This window comes from Onychostruthus taczanowskii, unplaced genomic scaffold, assembly GCF_017590055.1.
Source record: "Onychostruthus taczanowskii isolate IOZ18803 unplaced genomic scaffold, ASM1759005v1 scaffold73, whole genome shotgun sequence".
NCBI lineage: Eukaryota > Metazoa > Chordata > Aves > Passeriformes > Passeridae > Onychostruthus > Onychostruthus taczanowskii.
Genome location: NW_024505118.1, coordinates 137,654 through 165,097, shown reverse-complemented (window position 1 = coordinate 165,097; position 27,444 = coordinate 137,654). Strand labels below are relative to the sequence as shown.

Here is a 27,444-nt window from a genome sequence, read left to right as displayed (position 1 = left end):
AAATCCACAATTCTGCTGTAGGAAGTGAAAATACATTTTGTGTGATCATGCAAGCCTTTGCTTTGCACTCTGTGCTAACATGGATCAAAACTGTGAACCAAGAGCAGGATCTGAAAGGACTCTGCTTAGGGTGAGAGATGTCCTGACTTGGATGGCATCACTCCAGTTGTCACCAGCCTGGAGGATCCTAATTTACTTGGCATTGGTTTTTGTGCCCTGAGATGCATGGAAAACAATGTGCCTGGGACTGAGGATGCACTGTGTGTGTCAGACAGGCCATCTTAATTCCCGTCCCATCTCTAGGCAAGGGCTGTACCAGCAGCTAGGTAAGGGAGACATGATGCAAGACACCACCTTCTAAAGCACTTCAGCCATAGCGGGTGTCCTGGGAAACCTTCAGATCAGCCTTAGCTACCCATGATTTTGGGGGCCTTGGGAAGCCTCAGGACCCTTACTTTCCCCTTGACCATCTGCTCCATGTTGGACGACAGATCATCCACTTCCATCTTCAGCTCGCTTTTCTCCTTCTCCAGTTTCTGCTTGACCCTCTGCAGGTTGTCCAGCTGCTCCCCCATCTCGGCCACACTGTCCGCGTGCTTCTTCCTCAGCGCGGCGGCCGTGGCCTCGTAGTGCAGCGTGGCCTCCTCCAGGTCCCGCCGCAGCTTCAAGAACTCTGCCTCGCGCTTCTTGTTCATCTCCAGCTGGGCAGCTGTGGCTCCCCCAGCCTCCTCAAGCCGCTCACTCAGTTCCTCCAGCTCTCGGGCCAAATCTGATCTCTGCTTTTCCACCTTGGCTCGAGCAGCTCTTTCTGCTTCCAGCTCCTCTTCTAGTTCTTCTATACGAGCCTGCCAGAGAAACATGAACACTTTTGGGTCAGTGCTATTCCCATCAGAAGACCATGAGGCAATTTACAAACTGTCAAACCCTCTGCCAGCCCACATTTTACCTCACTGCAGAAGCTCAGCAATTAATGGACTTGCCCATTTGTGCCAGTAAATCAGATCCTGAGCTACAGTAATGATGGTGAGTCACATCTTGCTTGCAGTAGATTGTGCTGCAAGTTCTAATTCAAGACATATAGTTCCACTGCATTGACCTTATGTTCACAGGTTTGACATTCAGCTGAAATACATGTGAGGAGTCACATGGTAGTAGGAGTAACAGCAACAAATTCTCATTTTAAGACTTCCATGACTGGAGTAATTTCTCTCTAGGAGTGTTAAGACAGGGTTTCAATACAGCAGTGTGTAGAACTGCCTGGATAACAAATATTTATTTGAAACAGTCTTTTTTCTTATAAGATTATTTTCACCAATCTCCACTTTGCATCCAAGTTATACAAATATTCTTTATTAATAAAAAAGTTGGAGCTGTTATTTTTGGATCCAGTCATTGTGTTTGGACTGTGCTGAATTTCCTTGGCCTTTTAATTTCTGTAGAAAATTTCCTGTGTGTTTTAACCTTTTCTCTAAATTTCGAATCCATGCTTATCACTGCTGAACTCCTCTCCAGTAACTACCCTTGCCTCCATGGTTTGGAATATTACTTCTTAAAACAAAACACCAGAGCCTTTCTGCCTTGCCTGAAACCACTACCACTGACTATTCTGTGGTCATCTGTCCTCCTACTGGGAGGAAACATTATAGAGCAACCATCCTGAGGGAAAAAAGGAATCTGTCTGGGAAGTTATGGAGATGTACCACTTTGTGTCTCAAAGAGGAGGTGCAGCTAGCCGTGAAAAGTCTCTGCAAGGTCTTTCAGTGAGGTACAAAGAGAAAATCATCTTAAGATGTATGATAAAAAGGCAAGCTGACCTGAAGCTCCTTGATCTTCTTCTGCAGCTGCATCACTATAGCTTGTTCATCTTCTATCTTGGAATTCAGCTGGCTCATTTCGAATTCTTTCCTGGCACAGAAAGGAAAATCCTACTGTGACAATTTGCCTTGAAGCTTCAAGTTAGGATTTTTAAATTTTTAAAGAGTTGTTCAATAAAACTTCTAACATATCTAAAAATGAAAACAATTCTCATGTATTGCAATTTGCATGGAAACACATTTTTCTCTGAGCAGCAGTTTCCAAGCCAAGCCTCTGCATGCATTTGTGCAATTATATTTCTGGTTCTTTGTGTCATACAAAAGCAATGCTATTTTCAGACTCAATGGAAAAACATATTTAACAGTCAGGTCTCCTAACAATACTACCACAGTTGGTTAGGATGAACAACTTTATAGAATTTCTTCAGCTTTCTCCTCTAAGCAATGAAAAACATTAGTAAGATTCTGGATTGCTTTTTTTTAATGTAGGAAAGTTTAATGAATTCTAATGTTTCAGGTGTAACATACACAAGAGTTATTTTGCCTCCCTCCTTGGCTACACATTTTCATAATGGAATTTTCTTTCAGCCACCATCAGAGCAGGATGATACACCTGAAGGCTCTTAAATGACACTGTAACTGTGCTGCTTTATTTGGTACAACACAATCAACTTCTTACTTTTTCAACTTTTCTTCCATCTGCAGTTTATCATTTTCCAAGTCCATGACACTCTCTTGGGTCAGCTTCAAATCCCCTTCTAGTTTGCGTTTTGCCCTTTCTAGATCCATCCTCACTTTCTTCTCTTGTTCCAGTGATCCCTCGAGCTTTAAGAGCAAAGTCAGTTAACAAATATATTGAACACAGATGGTTTACAACAGTCAGAATGTAGGCTGTGCCCAGTTCTAGTGAGCTAGTGCTGAGTTCTAGTGAGCTGTGAAGCCGAAGCACTTAAGCATCCTAGTGTACAGGTTTTGTTTTCTAGAAACCAGAGGACATATGGGGCTAAAAAAATAGAACTAAAGGGTTAGCCCATGCTTTACATTTGTGCAAGTATTAGAGTTCTCTGAGCGGCAAAGTTCTGTTTGACTTCATGCCAGTTGCACGGCAAGTGCAAATTGGAAGGATTTTCCCTTGTTATTGCAATCCTTTGAAAGGCTGAAAACAGATCAATTTTTGTGGTGTTCCTGTAATTACACCTTTAACAGACAGTACAAGGAGTACATTTCTAAAAGGAGAGGAATATATTTCAAAGTTTTGCAACCTTTAATGCTCATGAAAGCTCCACTGTAAGTGGTGGTCAAACAAGCCTCGTGAAACATAAAGGAAAAGCCAGCTTACATCATCCACTTGCTGTTCCAGTTTAACTTTAGCTTTGCTCAGCGTGTTGACCTTGTCCTCTTCTGCTTGTAGGTCATCTAGAACTTGCTGATGAGATTCCTGCAAGGACTTTTTCTCCTTGGTAAGTTTGCTGATATTCTCATCAAGTGTTGCCATTTCTTCTGTCAGATTTTTGACCTGGGTGAGAAAGGAAGGTGTGTTTGTAAGATTTTGAAGGAAGGGATTAAATGTCTATCTGGTCTGAACTTGTAAGAAGGAAAACGAGAACGAAAGGGATCTCTCCCCTCCCAGTACCTCATGGCTTTTTGAGTTAAATTGTCATCAAGGGAGTTAATGTCTGCCAGTTTTTGGTGTCGGGGCAGTACATTATTTCAAACATACTAAATTCTTTTCAGAGTCACTCCTATTGATGGACTCCAGCTTCTGAATTTCTCTGGGAGGAGTAGGAGATGAGCTTTTTACATTTATGGGCTTTAAGGAGGAGATCTGGAGGAGTTCATAGTTACAGCAGAAGATTGTTTACTTAAAAATGCCACAAATATGTATAACTCTTTAGCTGAAGTGCAGTAAGACTCATTAAAAAAAAAAAAAGGAAAATTAGGCTCAGAGGTAAAAATTTTCACCTCAAAAAGTCAAATTATTGGATCTACTGACCCTTCAGTGTGGCCTGTGTAACAAACAGTGTAAAACCATCAGAAGACCCGTAGCACTTCTCACAAAGGTAATCCATGCCCAGCCTCTTTTGAATACATGGTGAAGTTCTGAATGTACCTTGTTTTCAGTAGCATGTTTCTCTTTCTCTACTTTTGCAAGTGTTATTTCGAGATCATCAATATCCTTCTTGAGCTCAGAGCACTCATCTTCCAGTTTTCTCTTCTTAGAAGTCAGCTCAGAATTCATCTCTTCCTCGTCCTCAACTCTCTCTGTCAGTTCTTTGACTTTGGCTTCCAGCTGAATCTTGGATTTAATCAACAAGTCACAACGTTCCTCGGCATCTGCCAGAGTGTCTTGCTCCTGGTGTGGCACAAGGAAAAAGACAGCAATGACTGACTTTTTTTCTCCCTTACTTGTCTCCTAGCCTGTAACTGGTCAGGGAGCCTGATACAAAGCAACAAAGTAGTGCAAGGAAAATTTTTTACTCTTGATTTCAGAAGACAAGTAATTTACAGAGCAGGATGAGATAGTGGTGAGCATGACTAGTTCACATACAAGACTACTTGCATGTGTTACTGCGGTGGACATTGCCTCGAACAGAATCTGTTAAGATTTGCATTGTTAGCCCACTTGGTTATATTCTAAAACATAAGAACTTCTATCCCCTCTGAATTTTGGAAAGGCTCTGACAATATCAACGACTTATTTTTATTAAATTCCACTAACACTCTAGTCTGTAAACCTTTGAGTTTCAAAGAACGTCTAATAAGAATATAAATCTATATGTCTACTCACAGCTTGGAGCTGGAGAAGCAAATCATTTTTTTCCTGAACTAAAGAGACTTGCTTTTCCTCAAGTTCCTTTCTCCGGGCTTCAGATTTTTCCAGGGCCTCCTTCAGTTTCAAGAATTCTTCCTTCATATTTGCCATCTCCTTTTCAGTTTCTGCAGTCTTCAGGAGAGGCTTGATCTTAAAGAAAAGCTTCATCCAAGGCCAGTTCTTGACAGCCATAAAAGCGCGGATGTTCCACTGAATTACAAGAAGGGCGTCCCTGGTTTAAGAGAAAACAAATAAACTTCCTAAATCTTAGCCTGAATTGAAAAAGTGAGGGGTTTTGTTTTCATTCTCAGTCAGTTTCATAGTTTTTTTCTGAGCAATATTAGGAACCTTTACTAATTTCTGAGAGATACAAGAAACTTCCTCCAGATCTCTTTATTTTTCATAGACACAAAAAATTTCCAAATCTTATTTTCACCAAAGCTGCAGGCAATTAATATACGGTTGCTATTATTTTTATCACACATACACTTAAAGCTTTTAATTTAGGGTTATCTATAGCCTTAGGGACTGTAATTAATGGCTCTATTTAACTTCTAATTAAATGGTAATTACTATGATCTGCTAAGATTTAAGGGAGTGCCTTCATACCTGCGCTCCACTATCTTCTGAAACTCAATCCGCATCAATCTGCCGCGCGCTCTTGCCTGGATCATTGTTAAGATTTTCGCAAGTCTCTCATCCCTCATTTCTTCTAGATGGCCCAAGAGACCAGCCTTGAAGAACACCTGGTGTATGCACAGATGACAGTTCACCACAAAGAAGGATATCTATTAGAGTTACAGTTCAGCTACCTTGCTGAAATGATTCACCCTGTATTCTTATTGCACATTATAACCTAGCTGAGTATAGAGGGCCAAATACTAGTTGCCTAAAGGACTTCAATGTACAGTTCCAGAGTTGTTTTAAACTGGGTTTTATTTCCCCAGGTTTGAATAGGCCGAACTACTTTATCGCCACAATACCGTTCAGCTGTGGCAGGGTTCCAAGTAGGTCAGCTGAACAACAACTCCTGACTCCCAGAAATCCCTGCTAATGGGATCATGTGAGAATTCCACATGGCCACATTTCAAAAGATGCAGCTGATCTTGTGGTCCATCTATGTTTGAATGTACCTATATTATACTAAATAAGCTATTGTTTTACTGGGGGGCATGGAGCATCAGCTGGTGCTGTCTCTGCTTGTAGAGTTGCTCTAATAAAAGCTCTGTGGGAACCTGACCCAGAGAGTTCAATTTCCTCTAGCACAGTTTAGAACTTACTATCACTTTGCTGCTCTTTTGCTGGTTTCTTCTATTATTAAATCTCCATTAAACACCACCATCAGAAATTGCAGTGTCCTATTCTGAAAATTAAATACCAGATCTATCACTTTTCTCTTTACGTAAGCAATGATAGCCTTTTCCAGTTACCTTGGTGTGCCCAAAACGATATTGGGTATGGTCAACATCTAAAGATGCCATCAGTTTTTCAGCAGCTTTTCTGCTATCCACAAACTTATCCTCTGGGATTGCTCCTGGATTCAGGATGCGGTACCTGTTAATAAAAAATGAAAAATGTGTAAAGTTGGCTTAGATTATGCTTTTGGTTTTTTTCCCCTCTTCCCGCAAAAACTTAAAAAGCCCAAACCAAAACACCGAGGGTAATCTCCTGCTTAATATTGACACAGACCCAAGGAAGAGCAGAATTCTGCCATCCATGTCAGGCAGACTGAATGGAAGGTAAACTTGAATGGAACAGGAGACAATCATAGCTCTGTATTACCTTTGTTTGAAGTCAGCATAAAGCACTCTGTTTGGGAAACCCTTCCGGCAAATGCGGATGCCTTCCAAGACACCATTACAGCGGAGCTGATGCAAAACAAGGAATGCATCCATTTCGCCTGCAGGGAGAAAACAAGACTAAATTAAAAGGAGTTTCTCCACAGGGCTTCATCTTCATTTCCCCAAGGAAATTGGAAAATGTGAGGTGTCATCTCCTGAGAGAGCAACATGATTGGATAAGGTAAAAAGCAGACAGTATTTAAGTACAATATGGTGACTCAGAAGTAAGTAATAAAATGACAGAGTGAAATATTCTAAAATTTTAAGACTATAATCTTTTTCATACCTGGAGTTTTTGATTCATTTGGGATAATGCATCGTACAAAGTGAGGGGCTGTAGATTTTAGGTTAGTCATCAGCTTATTTAGATTTTCCTAGAACAGACACATTAAAAACATGATTAGCTTTATCGGTTTAGTAGCATTCCAATCACTGTTTCTTTGGTTTCCTGGTTGTTAATTTAAGAAGCTCATTTTTCTAAAAATTCTCTGACAAAATTATAAGCTTACCAAAATTATTAGAGATAAATGTGTCCAAATAAACCGAAGTACAATTTAACATTATTATAGGATTCCACATCAGTTTTAGCAAAGAAGATAGGTGTTTTACTTACAACCCCAGAAATTCAAAACCCCAGATGAACAGCAAGCAAGACTCAGCATCATTTGGTGGAGCATTTTGGTAAAGCCAACTGCATCTTTGCCTAGCCACTTCCCCACTCAGTGGGAAGAGCTCACATTTTCCACCTGTTCCTCATAAAGGGTGGGTTTTTGTCTCCTGGCCAAACATTTTTCCTTTATTGGTCTTAATCAGACATGTCCCAGGCAGACAGCAAGCTAGCTCAGATGAAGCCAACCATTCAGTGATCACCAGGCTCTGGGGAAAGTGTTTTGTCCAGTAAGTAGAAAATGGAGACCGTGGGAGGTGGAATGCAATGCCATCAGCACAACTGTGCAAACTGCAGATTCCTCATGTGCCAGTCAGGACAACAAACAGTCTGAGCTGGATACTAACAGCTGCTTGTGTACTGGAAAGTGGGCTTCTATCTGTGGCTTATTAATTATTGTCTGAGTGCTCCTTCAGCTGCCTTTATACCTCTTCAGCTGGTAAGACACAGGTCTTTGTTTCCTGTGATTTCCCTTCATGGAGAGTATCTCCAAACAAGATAAAATTGCATGATTGCAATCCTTCCCAACTTGAGGTTTACCTGCATTACATCTTCCTCAGTGTAACCCATAGAAATGGTAGTAATGGTAAAAATGGTAAAAATAGCCCCATTTTCCCCTCAGCCATGATTCATAATGACAGCTTCCACCAGGAGCACATGCCAGTCCCAGAAGAAGGGAATAACTGAGGAAAGAAAAGGCTTTATGCCACTTCATTCAACAGCTTTTGTTTTCCATGTCTGCTCTAACCCTAGGATCCAATTACAAGCAGTAATCAGATAGGGACTAGCTAATCACTTGTAATCAGTTCCTGTTCCAGAGACTAGCATGAAGCTGTAAGCAACAAAATAAGTGATATCGGTTGTTGGCTCCATTTTGTGAAACTTTCTCAAACGCAGTAAAAAGAATGTCCTGACTGCTCCAAGATGATGAAATGGAGCAGCCCCTGGCATGCAGTTTTAATAGCAGTGTATTTCCTTAGCCAAGGTCATTAAGCCTGTCCACAAGTCAAATTTCAATCTTGGATTCCAATTTTTTCCTGTCCATTACAGCCCTTAACATTCTTCTTCAACGCATTGTCTTAACTCATACCACCAGGTGTGGAGAGGTAGCAAACCTTGTGCAATGAGGACACTGTTTGGAACGAAGCACCTTTCTTGCGTTTCTTTTCTCCACCCTGGTCACCTAAGGAGGAAAAAAGAAGCATAAACCAATCCATATTTCAGTAAGGGGTGCAGGCAGAGTGTGGAAAACAGACCATTTTAACAGTGCTGCTCTATTTGACTAAAAGGCTCTGATTGCTCAAATTTTAAACACGACATTCTGAAAATCATGCGTGATACATCACACATTTGCAGCTCTCTGTCCATAGTTAGGAATTTTGTCAAAGACCACTGTAAACTTCCTGGATTGCATTTGCATTTCAGATCTATGCTGCATCATTTCTTATGCAGAAAAGCCCATAAATATGAATATGGCAGAAAAAAACTTTTAACAAAAGTAATTTGTAGTTCATTAAAGACTCCATAGGGTGAGATGATGTAGAAAAAGAAAAACTTAGAGAAAAATAATGCTTACAGAAAATTTGTACTGCACATTGTACTGTATAGAAACTGATTCTCTGCTATGCAGGCAGTGAACTTGTGCAAGTAAGATTTGTCTAGAATAGAGGGAAATAAATATTTATAATTTTAGATATAGTAACTTTGCATCCCCTGAATTTTGCTTAAAGCTTTGGAGTCAAAATCACTCAGATCCTCCTAAAGAATGTTAGTTTCTGACAAGACCTTTACAAAGTTTCACAGGTTCATGACAGAACCCAAAAATGCACAGCAGCTGCTGCAGCTTTCTTAAGCAGTGGGCCATTAGATCATTCCCAGGAGATCTGTCATTGTGTCACCTCTCAACATAAAAGGAGGAGTGAAGAGTGAAATGTGCTTGATGCAGTTATCCACAGCCTTTTCTCCTTCAGAAGGTGATACTGTTGAGAGTGGAAAAAGGCTAATCTGGACAGGCTGTTCCTTTCTCCTGACACCAAAGAAAAGCAAGGAAGTATTCAGACAGACAGGAATATCCACAGGCAAATAGGCAGTTAGTAACTTGCAAGGATTTGCTCATGGCAGGATGTTTGTTATTTACATTCAGCTTCATCTCATTCCCATTACAAAGTCTTCAGCCTCCTTGCTTCCTAGGAAAGTGTCATGTGATAAATGACAAGAGCACCTCTTAAAACGAGGTTTCTGATAAACAGGCTGTAAGTGATTGCAATTTCAGGGCATAAGAGCTACATCTTTGTAATGAATACCAGTTATTTACTTAACATTAATATTCTGAATGTTTGCTACTTTTCTTCTCACAAATAAAAGAGTTTTATGTAAAGGATAGAGATTAAATATGTCCTCAGATATACATTATTGCATTGTACATTAGTACAATGTACATTGTCAAACAAAAGAAAAAGAGCAGCAAGCAGAAAGGAAGACATCTTGGCAAATCCTTCTACTATGGCCAATGTGGGATGGTGTTCTGGTACCTTCAGTGTGTACTTGCCACTAATCCAATAAAATATTCCAAAACTCCCTCTTAAACTTGGTATTTCTTATTTATTTCAGGGGAGCTAGCAAGGAGTACCACAGCATGCGAAACAAGAGCTGTTCTTTTTTGTTGGCATTTATGTACACAATCTTTTGTGCAACACTTGGTTGCATATCTGAACACTTGCATACTCAAATTCCCACTGGATTATTCACAACACAGTTTTCCTTGCTCAGAGGTACTATATATTCAACCTAGCTGAGTTAATGGTCTCCTCAAAGCAGTACTGGCAAACTCCTACAGCTGCTGGGCACATCTAAATAATTAGTCACTGCCCCACATAGCATTGAGGCAATTGCACTTGAGAGAATTGCTTAGTTTCTGAAATTCATTCCCAAGCATACATCCCAAAACCCAAAGGAAGCCCATGTGAGCTGGTTCTGCTTACCACTGTCAGCACCAATGTAGCTTTCAAACAAGCTTGCCAGGAGCTTGTTGGAGGATTTCTGGAAAATGCCTACTACGGTTTCATTAAGCGGGTCCTTGTTCTTCTCAAGCCACCCAATGATGTTGTAGGGAACCTGCAGCAAGGCATTGAAAACAAACCAGAGGTTGCCAATGCTCCCCTTCAGAGCAGCCAGCAGTTCTTTGCAGTTTGGCTTGAAGCCAATGACTTTTTGTGAAGAGCTGTGCTCAAAGCAGTACCAGCTGCCCTGGTTTTCCTCACTTCCCCTCCAGTTCTCTGCTTCCTAATTCCCAAACCTCTCTTCCTAATAATTAACATGTGAATCCCACACACCCCTTCCAAACTATTTGGTCCCTACATCTTCTCATGGACTCCATGTGGTTATCTGTGGAGATACCACGTGGCATTGGTGTCCCAGGAATGCTATTAAAAAGTGCTGAAGTATAAATCACACAAGTAATAATTTAACATCAAAATAGCATGCTATACTGGAATAATTAGGGTTTTCTAATAGAATCTTAATGATTACAAACTAACTCCAGGACTTTGCCACAGCTCTTTTTAGTGGGAAGACATGTTCCATTATCAGTACCACAAGGGAATAGAAATTCTAATTTTCTTTGCTGAATGCATTTGCAACTGCAGATAAGTACCAAGATCAGCATTATTTATCTTAATAATTACAAAATTAGCTTAATGCTCAATTATAATTCGAAATTAACAGCATCAGGTAAATTCCTGCTCTGCTATGCAGGCTTCTTATCAATTGTAGTTTGATTAAAAAATTCCTGTGACCCTCTCAAATTCTTTCTGCCTATCTGGTCTGAAAACAGAACTTCAAAACTGGACAAGTTTTGGCTCAGGTATCACAGTATTGCATTATGTTCTCTTCACCTCATCACCACCACTACATCAAAGCTAACCACACTTCCTTTTCCTGTTTTGACACACTGGTCCTAAAATGAGTAAAAAGTGATTTTTAATTTTTTTTTTACAACCATCCCTTAAGTTAAAAAAGAAATGAGTTCATTTTTCCAGGAAACTGAGGTGAAAAGTTAGATGCTGCTGCTGTTTAATTACTAGTCTTACTCAGACTGGAGGAAAAATGATAAAGGCAAAGCAAGGCATATTTCCAGCAAAAGTACTATTAGCCCTCCTCAGTTTATTTCATTCTATTTGTGCATCTAAGGAGCAGATATCCTGGAGTTTGGTGGCAACTTACTCTGCTGCAACACTTGTACTCCTCATCTTTCCTTCCTTCCCCTCTTCACCCTTGCCACCCTCCCATGTTTGTGCTACAGCCAAACCCCACCTGGAAGACTTCTGACACAAAGTCTGCCTGCCAGCAAGAGAAACTTACTGCACCAGCATAATGAAGGAGTTCAAAGTGAGCTTCATATTTCCTTTTCTTATCAGGCCTGGGCTTCTGTAGATTGGGTGACTTGCCAAGATGGTTGTCATAAAGTTTGGATTTGAATGTCATATCTGTAGCTTTTGGGAACATGCACTCCTCTTCAAGGATAGACAGGATTCCCAGTGGCTGTGGATTTAAGAGCATCTTTGTTGGGAAACGTTTACACTACCTGCTTTCAGTGGCTATGCAGCCTGTAAGTTTTATTTGATGGAATGTTAAGCCTGCAAAATTTCTTCTTAACCTGAGGAGGAAGTTTTTGTTATTCTGTTAAAACAGTAACCACCCCACTGACTACTCAGTATGTCACCTTTAACTGTTCAGTATGTCACTTCTGCCTTAGGAGGCTTTATGATAGCTTCCAGAGACAGTTTGACTTATCTTTCTGGGCAGCAGGACCAACTAGCATTTTATTATTCATGTCTCAGAAGAGATGAACAAACCTCGTTGCACTGGGCAGATTGGTTTTGAGGGATTAGGATCATGCACACATATCCTGTCCTTGGACAAGAAAGTGATCAAACAGAAGACCACTTAATAATCAGACTTTCTACTTCTGCTGTTACAAATTTCCTGCTAACGCAAGATGCAAAATTTCATGTTTCCTCACAGATCAGCAGGGTTAGATACTATGCCATAAAACATGGCAGAAAGAGATACAAAGAGGTTATACAGCAGAGGACAGCTCTCCCCACCAGGACCACATTATACTCCCAAAAAAGGGAAAAGGAAAGGCATATCCCATGCTGGGGAAGTGGTGAGAGGTTTCTTTTCTTTTCAGGGTAGAAGGAGCACAAAGGACTTAGCATGTTAGCATGTAATGTGAGAAAGTGGAGCCTCACAGGAGATGCACTGGGCACAAGACTGAAACATGCATTTGCCCTGAAAAGCTGACAAGTTTCATATGTGGTACAGACTAAATGGAGGAACAGCAGGGACAGAGAAAGAGGAAAGTACAAACCAGGGAAGCTGATGCAGCCATACAAATTACCAGTTACAGCTTTTTGGCTGCTGTTGGCTCTTTAAGGCAGAATTCCAAAGGTAAAGCTGGGTGGCCACAAATACTGATTTTCCTTTGATTCCTTATTGCAGGTAGAAAGGAAAGAAACCTGTCATGCTGTTTTTCCTACTCTGTTCACTGGGCCATGAGGACACATCCAAGGGAACATCACGAATCAAACCAGTTCAGTGAATACTCCTTGGCATGCACCTACCTTCTCGATTAGGTCAATGCAGGCCTGAAGGTCCATGCCAAAGTCAATGAATACCCACTCAATGCCTTCCTTCTTATACTCTTCTTGCTCCAGGACAAACATATGATGATTGAAAAACTGTTGCAGTTTCTCATTAGTGTAATTGATGCACAGCTGCTCAAAGCTGTTAAACTGCAGAAAGAGAGAAAAAATGAGCATTTACATTGCAGTTAACTTGGTGGAACAGCAAGAAGGAAACTGTTTACAGCCCAAAGCATATGAGATGTTGTTCCCAGGAGATATTGGCATGTCCAGCCAAGTGGTTTTTATATCTATTCATGAAAAAAAAAACAAAAACAAACAACCATGTAAAATCATACACATTATTTGCCTTATGGCTTTCTCAGCACTTTGCCTTCTGTTCATTTAGAAAGAGAAACACCCAACCAAGAGCTGTCTCTTGGCATCTTTTAAGTCCTTTCAACCAGTCCTCACACATTAATACTCACATCAAAGATTTCAAACCCAGCAATATCCAGGACTCCAATGAAGAACTGTCTTGGCAGCTTAGTGTCCAAGGTCTTGTTGATACGGACCACCAGCCACTTGAACATTCGATCGTACACTGCCTTAGATAAGGCCCCAACAGCATACAGAACCTAAAATACATGTTTTAGAACACCACAGTGTGAAACAAAATTCACTGGGAACACAAAGGTTTTGCTACAGTAGACTATTTCAATGTCTGTTTACAGTTCAAATGAAATTTCCCAATGCTTTGTATAATCACCAAGATATAGTTAATACAACAGTTTCTCCTATTATCTCTGCTGAATTTCCTTCAAATCACTGCTAAATACATGGATGTCTACTAACACGTATGATAAAGGGCTGGTGAAGTACACCTTGGGAAACAGCTGGACAGCAAGTTCCAAATGTTTTAATCCATTATATTTTTGTGGAAGTAAGGTAGCAGAAACTCACAGGTCAGAAGCCTGATAATGTCCAGAGCTACTGACAGAGAAGGGTGGAGGTTTATGCTCATGTTGTTGATTGACATATGTTTCTAATTTTTGAGGGATGCTATGGCATGAGCAGGCAATAGGAAAAGTCTGTCTAAAGTATCTTCTTTAGCCTGTGCATATCTGCTTCATCAGGATACACCTCTCTGTAGTGGTCTTCTACTTTCTGAGCCTGTACCCCAGGCTATCTTCAAACAGCAACTTTTATTGTAACCAAAATGCTGCAGCATCTTCTACAATATTGCTGTAGCATAGCAACCCAAGGACTCCTTTTCCCTTAAATTAGGAGACAACTTTAAGTGGATATTGCCTTTAGCTGATTGAGGTCACACAGAGATTAAAAATTACATGAATAATGAATGAGCAATGAGTGAATAAATAATCCATGGCTCAAATCTTCTAGGTAACTATTCTCATCCACAATTAGCTGTCAATCCCCATGTGGTTTTACTGCACCTGGTTTCCTGGAGTGCTGCTAACACATCAGAAAAACAATTCTATCAAAAGTTGTGCTGGACAGTATTCCTTTGTCAGTCTCTTCCCCAGTTTCCCTCAATTTCACCATGTATTTCCCCAAGTTTGGGCATATAAAATGAGAAGGTACTAGAGGCTCATGTTAATATTTCTAGCAGCTGTCTGTTTCTCTGAGATGTTAGAGGCAAATCCTGTAACAGGACATGTATCCAAATATCATGAAAGCATCTCCTTACCTGTTCAACACTTTGACCTTTGGTCACGTACTCATTGCCAACTTTCACTCTAGGGTGCAACAAACCCTTAATCAAGTCAGAGGAGTTGATTCCCATCAGGTAGGCAGCTTTGTCAGCACCTGGTCAGGAGAAATAAGGTTTCAATGGGCTTTAAACTTCAACATGGAAACATGCCCAGCTAAAAAAAAAAAACATATTAAGTACATTCACTTCAAAAGACAAATTGGATAAAGGCCTGATTTGTGTTAGGTATGCCTGTACTCTCCCTTATGGTACATCATCTGACTACTTTACACCCCGGTTACTGCAAGAATCTCACTAAAGAAGCTCTTCAGGTTTAGGGAAAAGAATGTATCTCCACAGGGGTTATAGACAGTTTCAGGTGCAAGAGAAAATAAAGAAGCAGGACCTGTAATTATGAAAGAGAAAGTTAAGGCAGCAGGATTTCACAACCATTTTGTTCAAATGGTCTCAAACATGGAATTTGATCCTGTTAATCTGGCTGTGTTCATCTCCTGCTGAGTAGGGTTATCCACCACTGAATAAGCCAGTTATAAGTACAGCACTCTTGGCTGATCAGGTGTGCTACAAGTGTGCAAGAACAAAGCAAATAGGCAGCTGCTTCCTCAGCACAGTGCCTGGTACATGCCAGACTTTTGAAGCTGAGGAGTGATTTCAGGTGTTATTCTTACTTTCAGTGCCATCAGCCTCTGCCTGCTCTTCTCGGGGTCTTTGCTTGAATTTCATATTCCCAAAGTGCATGATGGCACCTGTGAGCTTGTAGGAACCAGCCTTTTCATCAGGCACAAATCCCAAGATGTCCATGGCTTGCTGTGAAAAGGAAACACAGACGTTGTCACTTCCCTGCTCAAAAGCAGTGGTGGTTGCAGCCCCACAATCTACCTTTGCATGGCAGATATTACTATCCTGCCAAAGGGTATTATCACCCAAAGCAGCCACTGAAACACCCTTAAGACCCAGCAGTGGCAGGGGACCCAGGGGAGAGCTCTTTTCATCTAGCATTTTATATATAAAAAAATATAAAAGGTGGACATTACATGGAGCAAGGCCAGATTTGAAAGTGTAACAGTTTACCAGACCTTGTGCTTCACAGTCTGAATGCAGTTAAGACCCTATCCTGCTTTTGCTTTAGTCCAACAGTTTCAGGGACTAAGTCAGGCTCCTCCCAGTAGTTTTCCTCCCCTGATCTAGGAAACCCAAAGTCATATCCATACAGACTTACATCTGTTGCCAACAATTCTTCTCCATCGTCCAAGTTGTCCACTGTAACCACACCTTGGGAGCAGAAGTGGTAGTCATATGGGTTGGTAGAGATCAGGAGCATGTCTGTAAAAGAACTGCCAAGGTCAAAACTGCCATCCATGCAGGTTATCCTCAGAAATGGAGATAGAAAAATCAACTGAAACCTACATTTTTCTCTGCACTACTGCATTGTTTTGTTGTTTTTATTTTAATAACTGCAATGCCGAAACCAGCTCTGCTATTCTACTCTGTTAGTTTGAAGATGTAGAGAAAGTGAATAAAAAGAATATGGAAATACTGCATATTAGCATCTACTGTGCATACACATCTATTGAGCATGTCTTGCAGCATACTGAGTCCGTAATTTCCTGTATAGTCCTACTTTCTGCCTCACATGTTTTTAGGGGTAAAATATCCCATCTAAATAGAGAGGAGAAAAAGATTTTAGTATGATCCAAGACAGGGAGTATGGGCATGGCTCTCCTTTTTTATAACAGACTCAGAGAAGTATGACTTCCAGCACCCTTTGCAGAAGACATTTGGCTTTTGATAAACAAAAGACAGAATATGGCTTTCTCCATTGTCATTCCTTCATATCAAAACCTAAAAATGCAGAGTTCTTGTCTACAAAGCTAGCTGCTTCTAAAAGTACAGGCAGAGTCCTGCTTCCTTAAATCAACTGAAAGTTTCACTCACATTCCCCAGACTGAGATTTGGTCTAGATTTCAATCTTTTTTATTCAGGCACACATCTCTACATATCTAAATATGTGGCTATCAATAAATATATATATAATATATAATAAATAAATGGCTATCAATATATGTTTATAAGAAATCTTATCCTCTATAAGCTCCTCTTACTTTGCTATGTAGTCACTCTGATATAAATGATTTTATCTATAGCTATGTTCATCCATAGTTATTGATATTGGTACTTATCCACATTTAGATATGGATGTGTTCACATACAAGCATACATTTATTGTCTACAAAACACAAGCCCCTGCTGGTTTCAGCCTCATCAAGAGCCTGCAGACATGCTTCTGCTGGCCAGAAAGGTGTGTGCTGTTGTGGAGTACACAGAGAGTTCATGAGAAACAGAGCATTTCCCCAGCACAGGGATTCTCACAGGAATCTCAGTGCAAAGCTTCCTTGAAATCTTTCCCATAATTGCCATTAATTAGGCCACACAAAGCTTAGAGTGTTAGGGATTTGACCATGCACTGTCAGGATAGTAAGACTTCAAAAGAGATTATGATTGCTATGGCTTAGTGGGAGTGTAGAAGAGCAATGAAGTGACTCTCCAATATATTTTACAAAATGTGTTCCTTCAGAGCACAAACTGAAGTCAGGAAACCATGTCACTTAAATAACTAGTGAAGGTTTTATTCTAAGCATCTCAGCCCATCTCTGCCATTCTCCAGTGGGTCTGTGGGACCACGCTGAGCCAGGGGAAGCTTGAAAGGGGTAATCGCCACATAATCAGCAGCAGGCAGTTTTGAACATTCTCTCCTACAACACAACATTCTAGAATGTCAGTTTTGTCACCTGGGGCAGAAAGAGGAAACTAGATTTTCTTTGTGGACCTATAAGCAAATCTTCTCATATGTGAAAATCTGGATAAATAAAGTTTTATCACAAATACTTTGCAGGCATAGAATTTTCCAGATGTTTTGAGACCTTGGATTACACAAATTCAGTGTGACACTTTTTGCCTTTATATTGCTATGTTTTAAAAGTCCTGCCTGAGTCTTATTCCCATTAGATTAATCTGTAATATAAGAGAAATGGTCTCTGCTGCTGCCACTGGAACAACATCTCTAAAAGATTGTATCTGACAGTGGAAGTTTAGTTTCATCAAGTGGAAGCATAAGGGCCTTTCTGCACATGGTTTTGCCTCCTAACCCCTTATCTACTGTCTATTCAGTTTCAGGCTTTTAAAAGCTGTGGATCTACATAATGCTTACCTAGTAACTCTGGTTTCTTTCCTGACAGGATCTGGTAGAAGATGTGATAGTCTCTTTCACCAGGTTGCTGGAAAATTACTCGGGATTTCTCCAATAAATCTAGTCGCAGAAAGGAAAATTCAGTGAGAAAGGGTCTTGCAGCTTTCAGATGAGCAATTGTATTTTTTAAAAGGAGAGAGTTTGCTGCTTACAAATCTCAATATCAGCAGATGACAGCTTGCCTGTAGTTCCAAAATGGATTCGGATAAATTTACCCTAATTCACACAGAAGAATATTCTAATTAGTACATATAGTATACACAGAGGGAAAGAAAGAATGCAGTTTGAAGGCAATCATTTGGCCCAAAGAATCGATTTATGCAAACTCCTTGGCTTTGCATAGGCGTATTTGCAATGAAAAATATCAAACAATGATATTACTGTCTTCCAAGCCTAAATCTGTACATAGAGCTATGTAATCTGCTTGTGGAGAAAGGATAACAGTGTACTTATCTGCCAGGCTAAGATATGGCAAAGCATACGGCTTCCAGTTGCATGATGCAGGTTTACTGTAATGCAGGACTCAGAGCATTAAGCCTGAGCTTAAGACACATAGGCTCCTTTTTTAGCTTCTCCCCATTTGCAGTCCTAACTTACATTACTAACTACTTATGTCAGAAAGGTGCTGTGATTTTACACAGCTTTGTCCATTAAATTTACATATCCATCTCTCCCAATTCATAAAAAATTAGTAGTTTTCATTTAGTTTCTCGTATTCAAACACACAAAAATAATTAATTTCCCTTCCAGCTGACAAGCTCCTTATACAACTGTGTAGCTGTACAGATGCTTACAACCTCTGGTCCTCACCACCCCTTCCAATTTAATTTTTAACAGGATTTGTTAGGGAAGCATGGGCTCTAAACTCAGGCTTGTCACCCTCATGCCATTCCTTTCGGACCTCTCAGACAATGTCAACCAAATGTGGCAGAGGCAGAGCTCCCAAGAGGACTGCTCTCCTGCCAACCTAATGGAGAGGAGGAGAGCCCCAAGGTGATGGCAGCACGGAGGGACAAGCAGGGACAGCTTGCTGAGGCAAAAAGGGAAACTGAGTGGTTCAAGGATAGGAGTACTGCTGCAGGGCTTGGCACAGGGGAGGGAGGAGCAGGGGCTGTGCTGTGTTTCTGACACTTAGCTACTATAGGAAGGGGGAAAGACAGGTTAGTGGAAAAAGGGGTAGGAAAATAATGAAGAGGCAGTTTTGAGGAAGATCTACTGCTGCTGTTCAAAGAGCTTCCTGAAACTGGGTTTTGCTTTTCTTCTGTTCATTTTAAACAATTTAAACAGTTTGAACAATTATTCCAGCTTGATCTGTCTTTATTTCCCTTCATGTTTTTGTTAGATCCTACTATGTTATTTTTCCACTCTGGAAATCCAATAATTTTAATGGGCAAAATGCAATCTATGAAGGGATTATGACATAGGTGTTATTAACTGGCCACTGTTGAATAAGATGTCACTGGCTTATGCTGCAGACTTACGAAACGTGAGGAATTGTCATTTCTCAGGGTTTTGGCATTTCCAAAAGCTTCTAGGGCTGGGTTTGCTTGAATGATTTGATCCTCCAAGGTTCCCTAGAAATCAAAGTTGAAATACTATTGAGAAACCTACAGGCCACAGACTCAGCTGTCAGCTCTAGCTCAGCCACGCATTCACTTACAGAGCTGAGCCTCTGTAGCAAAGTGATTTATTTAGCTCCACCTCAGGGGCGAATGGCAGCACAGCGAGACCATCAGTCAATTATGAGCGATTTAAAAGGCCTCAAACATTCTGCTGCTCCCTACTATTTGCCTTTGTAGATTTATATCTTGTGCCATCTGCATGCGAAAGAAATCACCCAAAATGTACTTCGAGCATGTGGGGACATCGAGGAATGAGGAAGGCGTGTAGGAAATGGGCTACTGAAGACAGTGATAAGCACTAGAATGCATTTGATTTAAAAGCACTCGGAGCCTGTAACATTTGGGATTCTTGGATATGAGAAAAGCTTTAACTGTTGCTCGCACAGAGTTCAGTTTGGGAAGTGGATGACCTTCCCTGCCGAGGCTCCGGGAATCATTCACTACTCACCCGGGAACCACACAAAGTGAAATGCTGAGGCTCATGGCACATCTGACAGAGCCCAACACCAATTCTGCAAGGCAAAAATAAAACAGCAAAGCTGATGACTTACCCCAGTTTTTGTAGCTGGCTGCTGACAAAATAGGAACACAATGGAGAGAAAAAAGAGAGAGAATGTGAATACTAACGCAGAGAACAATACAAAATATAACAACTAGCAAGGTTAGCTGTCTCGTGGGCACCAACACATCAGCAGTGCTTTTTGAAGCCTTCAGAAAGCATGTGTGGCTATTTGCATTCACCATACATCACAATAGTGCAAAAACAGATATGGCAGCTGGAAGATGTTTCATGTAGTTTATCAGGTCAGGTTGCATTTTCATCACCCTTTTTTACCCCAATATCATCCAAAAGTTCAAGTGGGGCACAATCTTATTGCCTAGAACTTGTCTGTCTGCATTTACGCTCTTTTATTATCGCTACCTAGCAGCAGCCTGTTTTCTCTGTTCACTTAGTTGGTGTTTTGGTCTATCACATCTCCAGACATCTCCAGAGCAAAACCAGGTAGATTTCTGCAGTGGAAGTTCAAACAGTAAGCTTGGGATGGGAGCACCATTGTTGCATGAGCACAGCAGGTTTTGACACCATGATGAGCACCAGCCTCATTGCATGCAGGAAGCTGGCTCTGGACAACTCAACCTTTTCTTAAGAAAGCCTTGCAGGCCTCAGGAGAACGTATATTAGGGTTTGATGACGTGAGTTCTGCACACAGACTTGAAGTGTGGCTGAAATTTTGGCCTTATAAATACAGTTCACAGGAATCAGTTAATTCACCACAAACGAGCACTAAACCCCTCAAGCACAATGAAGCTCATAGCAAATAAGCTCGTAGCAACACAATATAAAAAGCAGCATGAATACAGTATTCATTATAACCTTAGAGAGCACTTATAAGCAGAACAGCACTTATCCAAACAGAAATACAGAAAAGCTGATTGAAAAAATATATTTTGTCATAGCAATCCTTTTTTAGTGGACCAAAAAGCTTTCAGTGAAACAGATATTTTGATGAGAAGTTATAATCCTAGTCTTGTTGAAGACTATTTTCCATTTGAAAAAAAAAAATCTTATTCTTTACAGTCTCCCCATCTTTTGACCAGTTTTAACAGAATCAGAAGAATATTTAGCACACACAAAAACTGAAACTCCTGAGGAAAAAAAAAAAAAAAAAGTGGCATCAACAAGCATCTGTCCAGAACCAGGGGTGGTGTTTCTGCTCCATCTGGAGCAGGGTATGTTCATGTGTGCCTTTCTCCTTCAGAACAGCATGCTCTCAGTACTGCAGACTTGTGAGGTTAGTCGTACACAAGAAAGAGGGGAACCTTGGGAGTCTGAAATGAGCCAGCCAGCAGCAGACTTACATTCTTTTTACCAGTTTCACCCAGGGCTGCCACTGTGGCAAAGTACTGGATGACTCGTTTTGTGTTCACAGTCTTGCCAGCGCCGGATTCTCCACTAGAGGAAAGGGGAGGAAAACAAAACCATTGCTCAAACAGCTGCAACTCATCCTTTTAAATCCTGTTCAGCCAGCTCCTCCCATCAAGGCTGTTCTCAGACTCACTGACTCTGCAGCCTGCTGCTCAGCCATTTCTGTGGAAATACCTCAAATTGACTGAATGAAGAGGTGCAGTCCTATGACAGCAGTAACCCGTTCTTCTTACAGCTGAGCTCAGAAGTCCTGTACAAACCCACCCTACACTGAGCTTCTTTTAGGGACATGAAGTTTAATTACAAACATCCAGACTAACTCTCTGGGGTACACATACCTACAGTTAATGACCTAGAAAAATCAGAGGAAATCTGCAGTTATTTGCCAGTGTTACCCAAGAGCACTTGTAACTTTGTAGAGACACCCAAGTCTCCATCCTTTCATGCTTGCCAGTAAACATCACACCTGCTCTTTTGTACCTTGGTCATCTCTCCTTCTTTAGATGTATCTACACAACACTCTGAAACATAACTTTCAGCAAGAGTAACCACACTGAACAGAAGGAATCGTCTGCGTCCAAAGACAACAGCCACAGAAAGGCTAATCCTGCAAGGAGCAGTTTTAATTGCCTGCTGAGTTGTTTTCATGCCTACATGCAATGTTCACCAGATGGGGATCAGAAATGGGCCAGACGCCATCAAACCTTTAGCTACTCCTTTCTCATGAAGGTCAATCTCATCATCAGATGGCCAAATTGACAGTTACTCGGTTCCGGGCAATTTAGCTGAGATTTTAAGAGTCAAATTGTATTTTATTAGGGTTTTTTCCTTCAAAGGTTTTCACAACAACAAAGTCTCAAATCAGTCAAAAAAGAAGAACTTACGTGATCAGCATAGACTGATTCTCCCGATCTGTAAGGGAAAAAACAAAGAAAAAAGAAAGGGAAACTTAGTAGAGTGTACAAATCACTTATTATAATTGCAAATGGGTATCAGAATCAGTCATGCAAGGACAGGAGAGAGTCACATGAAGCAAAGACAGAAAGATAAAAACTGATATAATTTAGAATGATTTCCAGGAGTGCTGATTCCAGCCCTGCCCTGAATCCTTCTCTTGTGTTTTGCTCAAATTGGTATTAAATACCTGTCAGTCATACGCATTCATCTGTGTCTGGATACTATAATAAAGAAAGAAATTTCCTGTTCTGAAAACATTTATTCTCTCACTCCTGAGTGTGTCTTTGCTCATGTCTGACCTTTCTGCTCCTGCAATACTAGATCAACCCAAGTAATTTTGCTCTTTTTTTCACAGGCTGTTCCTTTAAATGCATGTGTATTCCTCTTCAGCTGGCCATGCTACTGGAACTAAGCAGCCTATTATGCAAGCCTAATTGCCTGATCAGAAACAAGCATTTATTAGAACACTCTGCAACCCTAATATATTATTAATCAAGTTCAGAAAACACTAAATCATGGCAGTTTCCCAAGTCATTAAGCCTAAATTCCTCTTTTATTTTTATAATTCCAGTCGTCATGGCAGGCTACATATTGAGGAGCCTTATCTGATGAAAGAGCATCTCTGCAGCCAGACACACATTCCCTCTGCCCGGTGCTTTTTGTCCCCTCACAAAAAGGTGCTTTTTCATTTTTTTTAAAAGCAAGTGTCAGCATCATGTGCTCTGGTCAAGTCTCTTTTGGATTTCTCCTGCCGCCTCGCAGGCCCTGGTGTGAGCACATCGCTGCTGCCCTCTGCTGATAAACTCCTTTTTCCCCAGTAACGCCAGGGTCAGGGCGAGGAAATTTCCCAGGGAAATCTGGAGTTCGCTGCCACGGGATCGGCGCCCAGAGCCGCGGCAGGCGCCGTGGCAGTGGCGCAGGGCAGGGTCACGGCAGCAGCGCGACAGGGCCGGAGTGGCGGCCGCAGGCCTGGCCTACAGGGCCCCTGAGCGCACACATCTCACCAGCGTCGGGACACGGAGGGGAAACTGACTGCAGGTCTGGTTTTGAGTTGAGGAAAGCACTAACAGAGCTTTGGGAGCTGGCCCCATTTCTGGATTCACTCAGCTGAGACAGCTGAATTTGCGCACCTGACAGATGGTTAGCAGAAGTGCCACAGGAACACGCAGGGCAGTTTAGAAACGAATAAGTGTACGGATACACACATGTGTATAAAATCATCACAGACTGCCAAGCCCCTGTTGCTTGTGGACTATATTCGCGTTTGTTCCGTGCTGCAGAAGCTCTCACCCACTTCCCTGCAGCACAGTCTCACCAGCCTGACTGGCGAGGTGAGAGCTGGTGAGGAGGCAGGCGGCGGCACTTACTGCGCAGCATGTCGTGGTACGCGTTGTCAGCGATGGAGAAGATGTGAGGAGGAGCCTCCGAGCGCCGCTTGCCTTTGTACGCAGCAACTACCTCCGATTTGTAGACAGGCAGCCACTTGTAGGGGTTTATGGTCACACAGAACAAACCGGAGTATGTCTAGAGAGTAACACAAAGCCAGTGTGAAAAAATTCATTCAAGCAATAAGGCAAAAAGTCTTGGTTAACCAAGCAGGATGTGGCATTGCCAACTGCTGATTTAGGCTTGAATTCTGAATAGAATTTCACACTTTCTAAATTTCGGAAGTTACTGATCTGCTAAGTGACTTCCTAATTGCAATTTGTACCAAAACTACAGATATTGAACAGTTTTCAAAAGGGGAAAAGGGGATTTGAGGTGCCAACCTGAAATGAAAACATCCCCTTCAGTAAAACAAAGGAGCAGCAAATAGACTTGCATCTGATTTTGTCCCTTGCTGCTCCATGGGAGTTGTTCCCTCTTGAAAACAGACATGCAATGGAAAGTTACAGCTTCCCTGTTTGAACTCCATTTTTAGGAGGAGAAACAACCTCCCATTATTAATAGTATGCAAGAACCTCCAGACAATTTCTGGTGGGTGTTCAAAGAGAAAAACCACATAATAATGTTGTACCCCAAAGCTGTGGAACATTTTTCAGCTTTTGGAGATGCCAGGTTGGTAAAAATCTCTTTATAGTTGCTCTTTGGATGATACACATCAGTTCTCTGGGGCCTGGTCACTCCAAGGAAGAATGAGCTTTGAATTGTAACCCCAGGCAATTGGTGTCAGCTGGTAACTTTTCAAGTACTTAGCCCAGCTTGGAGCAATATCTTCAAAGAAACCCTGTTATCATATGGGCACAATCACCATATGCATATAGATTATTGAGTTCAATTAAGTTCTAGAAGTTTCAGGTGAAATCCAGGTCCCTTCCCCTAACATCAGCATTTGGACATGCTCCTGAAGGGCCTTGGCATGAATCCTCTGTCCTGTTTTCTAGAAAGAAAAAGAATCCACCCCTCCCAGTAAACAGATTAAGCCAAGATGCCAGTTTAATTTTCTGCCTATACTGATCTGCAAACAAAGCTATGCTTTAGGCCCTACATGTTCATACAGGGGTTATTGGAGAAACACAGAAAATGTTTGACAATCAGAATTTAAATGGGTAATGTTGGATTTCCTTGTCTGATGAATACCAAAAAACAGAGCAAGAGCTGGCTGGAAAAATCAATGGATTCCTTTGACTGATTTAAAACACAATTGAATGCAGCTAACTGGGAACAAAAGAAATCCCCATGGCTGGTGTTGACATGGATTAATATTAGAAGATGAAAAATAAACTGGGTCTCCCCAGCATCTTGACTTAAGAAAAATGTCCCCACTACTTCTTTCCTAGGCAAGCAAGCAAAACTAAGGAGCCAGACACCATCTTACTCATTCAGTTTTGTGTTTATATTCAGCCAGCTCCAAGTAGCATCTTTCTTGAGGTGAAGAGCAAGACCCTTACTTTTGTGACTTATCCCCATTGTAAAATGACCATGAACACAACATGTTCACACACGATGCCAGCACATGAAAGGCAGGTCGCTAAATCCACCCCTGCAGTGGCCCTTACATAGATCATCCAGTTGCTGTAGCGCTTCCTCAGGTTGTACAGCACAGACGCCTCGTTCAGGTGGGTCAGCATAGACATGTCCTCAATCATGTCAAATTTGGGAGGGTTCATGGTCTGCACGTCATCTTCTTTTATAGTCATCGTCTGCAAAGACAAACAAATACAGCAACACTGGGAGACACTGGGATTCTCTGTTGCTTCATACACCTTATGGAAGAAAACACATTTTTCCCCCAGCAGAGGGAAGTTCTTCAGGTCAATCTCTGCCTATGCCTTCTGATACCATGTGTTTCCACAGGTATCAGAAGACTGCGGGAAGGCTGAGATGATAAAAGTAAGAAGCACGATGCTATGGCTGTGAAAGAAAACATGAAATTTGGCTAGAGCCTGGGTTTTTAGCTCTGGGCACCAAACCAGAGCTGGCTGGTTGCAAACCTCGAGTCACAGCCCTCCCGCAGCTGCGCGGTGGCTGATGCTCACCCACCCATGGCTGCATTGCTGGTTTTCCCTTGGTGGTTTTTCATGTGTTATCCTATCCTGAGCTGGCATCAGTTACTGAGGCTTCCCATTCACAGCCCATTTCATTAAACAGGCAACCGAACTGAAACAAGGACAATTCTGTAGCTTGCAGTTCTGGCCTTGTTAGTCACAGATCAGACAAAACCAGTTTTGTACCCTTCCATCCGTTGTCTGCACAGTCACTTTGCCATCACTGGTTTCTGTAATTTCAGCTTCAACGTAAGCTTTCTTTTCATCAGGAACCCAACATTTCTTCTTCCCTGTGAAATTAAGAAGACTGAAGGTTCACAGCCTTGCATCAAACAGCAACACCATGCCTAGCTAAGTGAGATTGCTGGATTACTTTTTCTGCAGAAGCAACACAGAACTTCTGGGACTGCAACAGATTGGCAGTGCTGGGAAGCTGTGTGATGAAGCAGAAGGCATAGGGCTCCCAAATGTTGTCTTCCTTTGAAACTACTGCTCGGCTTCCTCTAGATCCTTCTAGCACAAGGTGTCAAAATATTTCACAAATGCTGGCTAAGCCTCAGCCTCCATGGGAAATCCATAATCATTACCACCAGTGTGCAGATGGAGGAACTGAGATTCAAGCCCTAATTAAGGCATTTGCTAAAAAGTCACACAGAGACTTTCAAACTGTTCAACGAATGCAACCCACATTATTCAACTGCCATCTATCAGATTTATATCAGATCTTATTTCTTCACATTCTTCTGAGTATTGTGCTGAAAAACAGCAATATTAATAACTCACATTTAGTTATGTATGTGCCTTTTAGAGTTTGGAGCAGCTGCACAAGATTTTAGGTCTTTAGTTACAGCAACTGCTGTGAATAGTGAAAGGCTGCAGTTGTTGATGCATTCACACTTACTACTAAACCTCAGGGCTCATAGAAACCCATTTAATGAAAAATAAATTATGGGAAACTAAAAGCTAGCATTACATTATTATACAAGCTGCAAAGCAAATAAGACATTTAGTCAGGCCACAGAAACATGAATGTCTGTTGTTTTTCTCTAAAGCTGACAGAGAGGTTATTCCCCTTTTAGCAGGGCGATACCAGTACACCTTGCTTCTAATCTAAATAAAAACTTACCTGCCATAGATTATTTTTAATTTTTACTGTCTGAGAATTTTTAATACCTTTGCAGAATAAAGGAGCCCAAACTTGGTTGAACCAGCTACCTCCAACAGCAGCAGCCCAGCAGTGACAACGGAGGCTTTGCATCCTGCTTTGCTCTGCATTTCTTGGGCTCCATTCATGTGTAACCCTTACCCCTCTGAACCAGCCCCTGGCAGCACAAAGGGCTGTGAGTCTGCAACTCACCATCGAAGGCCACCGTCTGAGCCTTCATCAGCTCCTTCTCACTCTTTCGGAGGTAGGGAGCAGCCTCCCCAAACTCTGACATATCGACCATCATCTTGGCAAGGGTTCAAAGTGGCACAGCTCAGAGAGGAAAAAGAAAGGCACCCAGTCTACCAAAGAAAGAGGGGAAAAAAACCAAAACAATTGTCTATTCTGTGAACAATGTCAGGCAATATGAAAAGCTCAGCATAACATGGCAGGTGGCTGATCAAAGGGATGATTGATGTTAAACACAAATGCCTAACACAGATTTGGGACTAGACTGAACTTTTAGTTAAACCCTTCCTTGCCTCAGTTTATTAAAAGTCGGACAG

At 41.4% G+C, this 27,444-nt stretch overlaps 1 protein-coding gene across 2 annotated transcripts in view; it reads right to left on the bottom strand.

The window, feature by feature from the left end:
• The window catches only part of MYH15 (myosin heavy chain 15), a 43,134-nt gene extending 15,899 nt beyond the window's left edge, over positions 1-27,235 (bottom strand). Inside the window, exons 1-28 of one of the 2 annotated variants that reach the window (XM_041422413.1) lie at positions 27,092-27,235; positions 25,921-26,024; positions 25,246-25,389; positions 23,614-23,770; positions 22,174-22,201; positions 21,223-21,316; positions 19,914-19,934; positions 19,222-19,314; positions 17,893-17,956; positions 17,702-17,800; positions 15,713-15,816; positions 15,162-15,300; positions 14,470-14,588; positions 13,247-13,396; positions 12,759-12,929; positions 11,494-11,673; positions 10,116-10,248; positions 8,250-8,317; positions 6,754-6,841; positions 6,409-6,526; positions 6,057-6,180; positions 5,236-5,372; positions 4,603-4,858; positions 3,925-4,167; positions 3,154-3,330; positions 2,494-2,639; positions 1,815-1,905; positions 456-845 (exon numbers count right to left, since the gene is read on the bottom strand). In XM_041422413.1, coding sequence (XP_041278347.1) covers positions 456-845; positions 1,815-1,905; positions 2,494-2,639; positions 3,154-3,330; positions 3,925-4,167; positions 4,603-4,858; positions 5,236-5,372; positions 6,057-6,180; positions 6,409-6,526; positions 6,754-6,841; positions 8,250-8,317; positions 10,116-10,248; positions 11,494-11,673; positions 12,759-12,929; positions 13,247-13,396; positions 14,470-14,588; positions 15,162-15,300; positions 15,713-15,816; positions 17,702-17,800; positions 17,893-17,956; positions 19,222-19,314; positions 19,914-19,934; positions 21,223-21,316; positions 22,174-22,201; positions 23,614-23,770; positions 25,246-25,389; positions 25,921-26,024; positions 27,092-27,185 — 3,732 coding nt within the window. In that variant the 5' untranslated portion in view covers positions 27,186-27,235. The remainder of the gene's footprint in view (positions 1-455; positions 846-1,814; positions 1,906-2,493; positions 2,640-3,153; positions 3,331-3,924; positions 4,168-4,602; positions 4,859-5,235; positions 5,373-6,056; positions 6,181-6,408; positions 6,527-6,753; positions 6,842-8,249; positions 8,318-10,115; positions 10,249-11,493; positions 11,674-12,758; positions 12,930-13,246; positions 13,397-14,469; positions 14,589-15,161; positions 15,301-15,712; positions 15,817-17,701; positions 17,801-17,892; positions 17,957-19,221; positions 19,315-19,913; positions 19,935-21,222; positions 21,317-22,173; positions 22,202-23,613; positions 23,771-25,245; positions 25,390-25,920; positions 26,025-27,091) is intronic. The other variant, XM_041422414.1, reaches the window with a different exon arrangement.
• Positions 27,236-27,444: the final 209 nt, after the last annotated feature.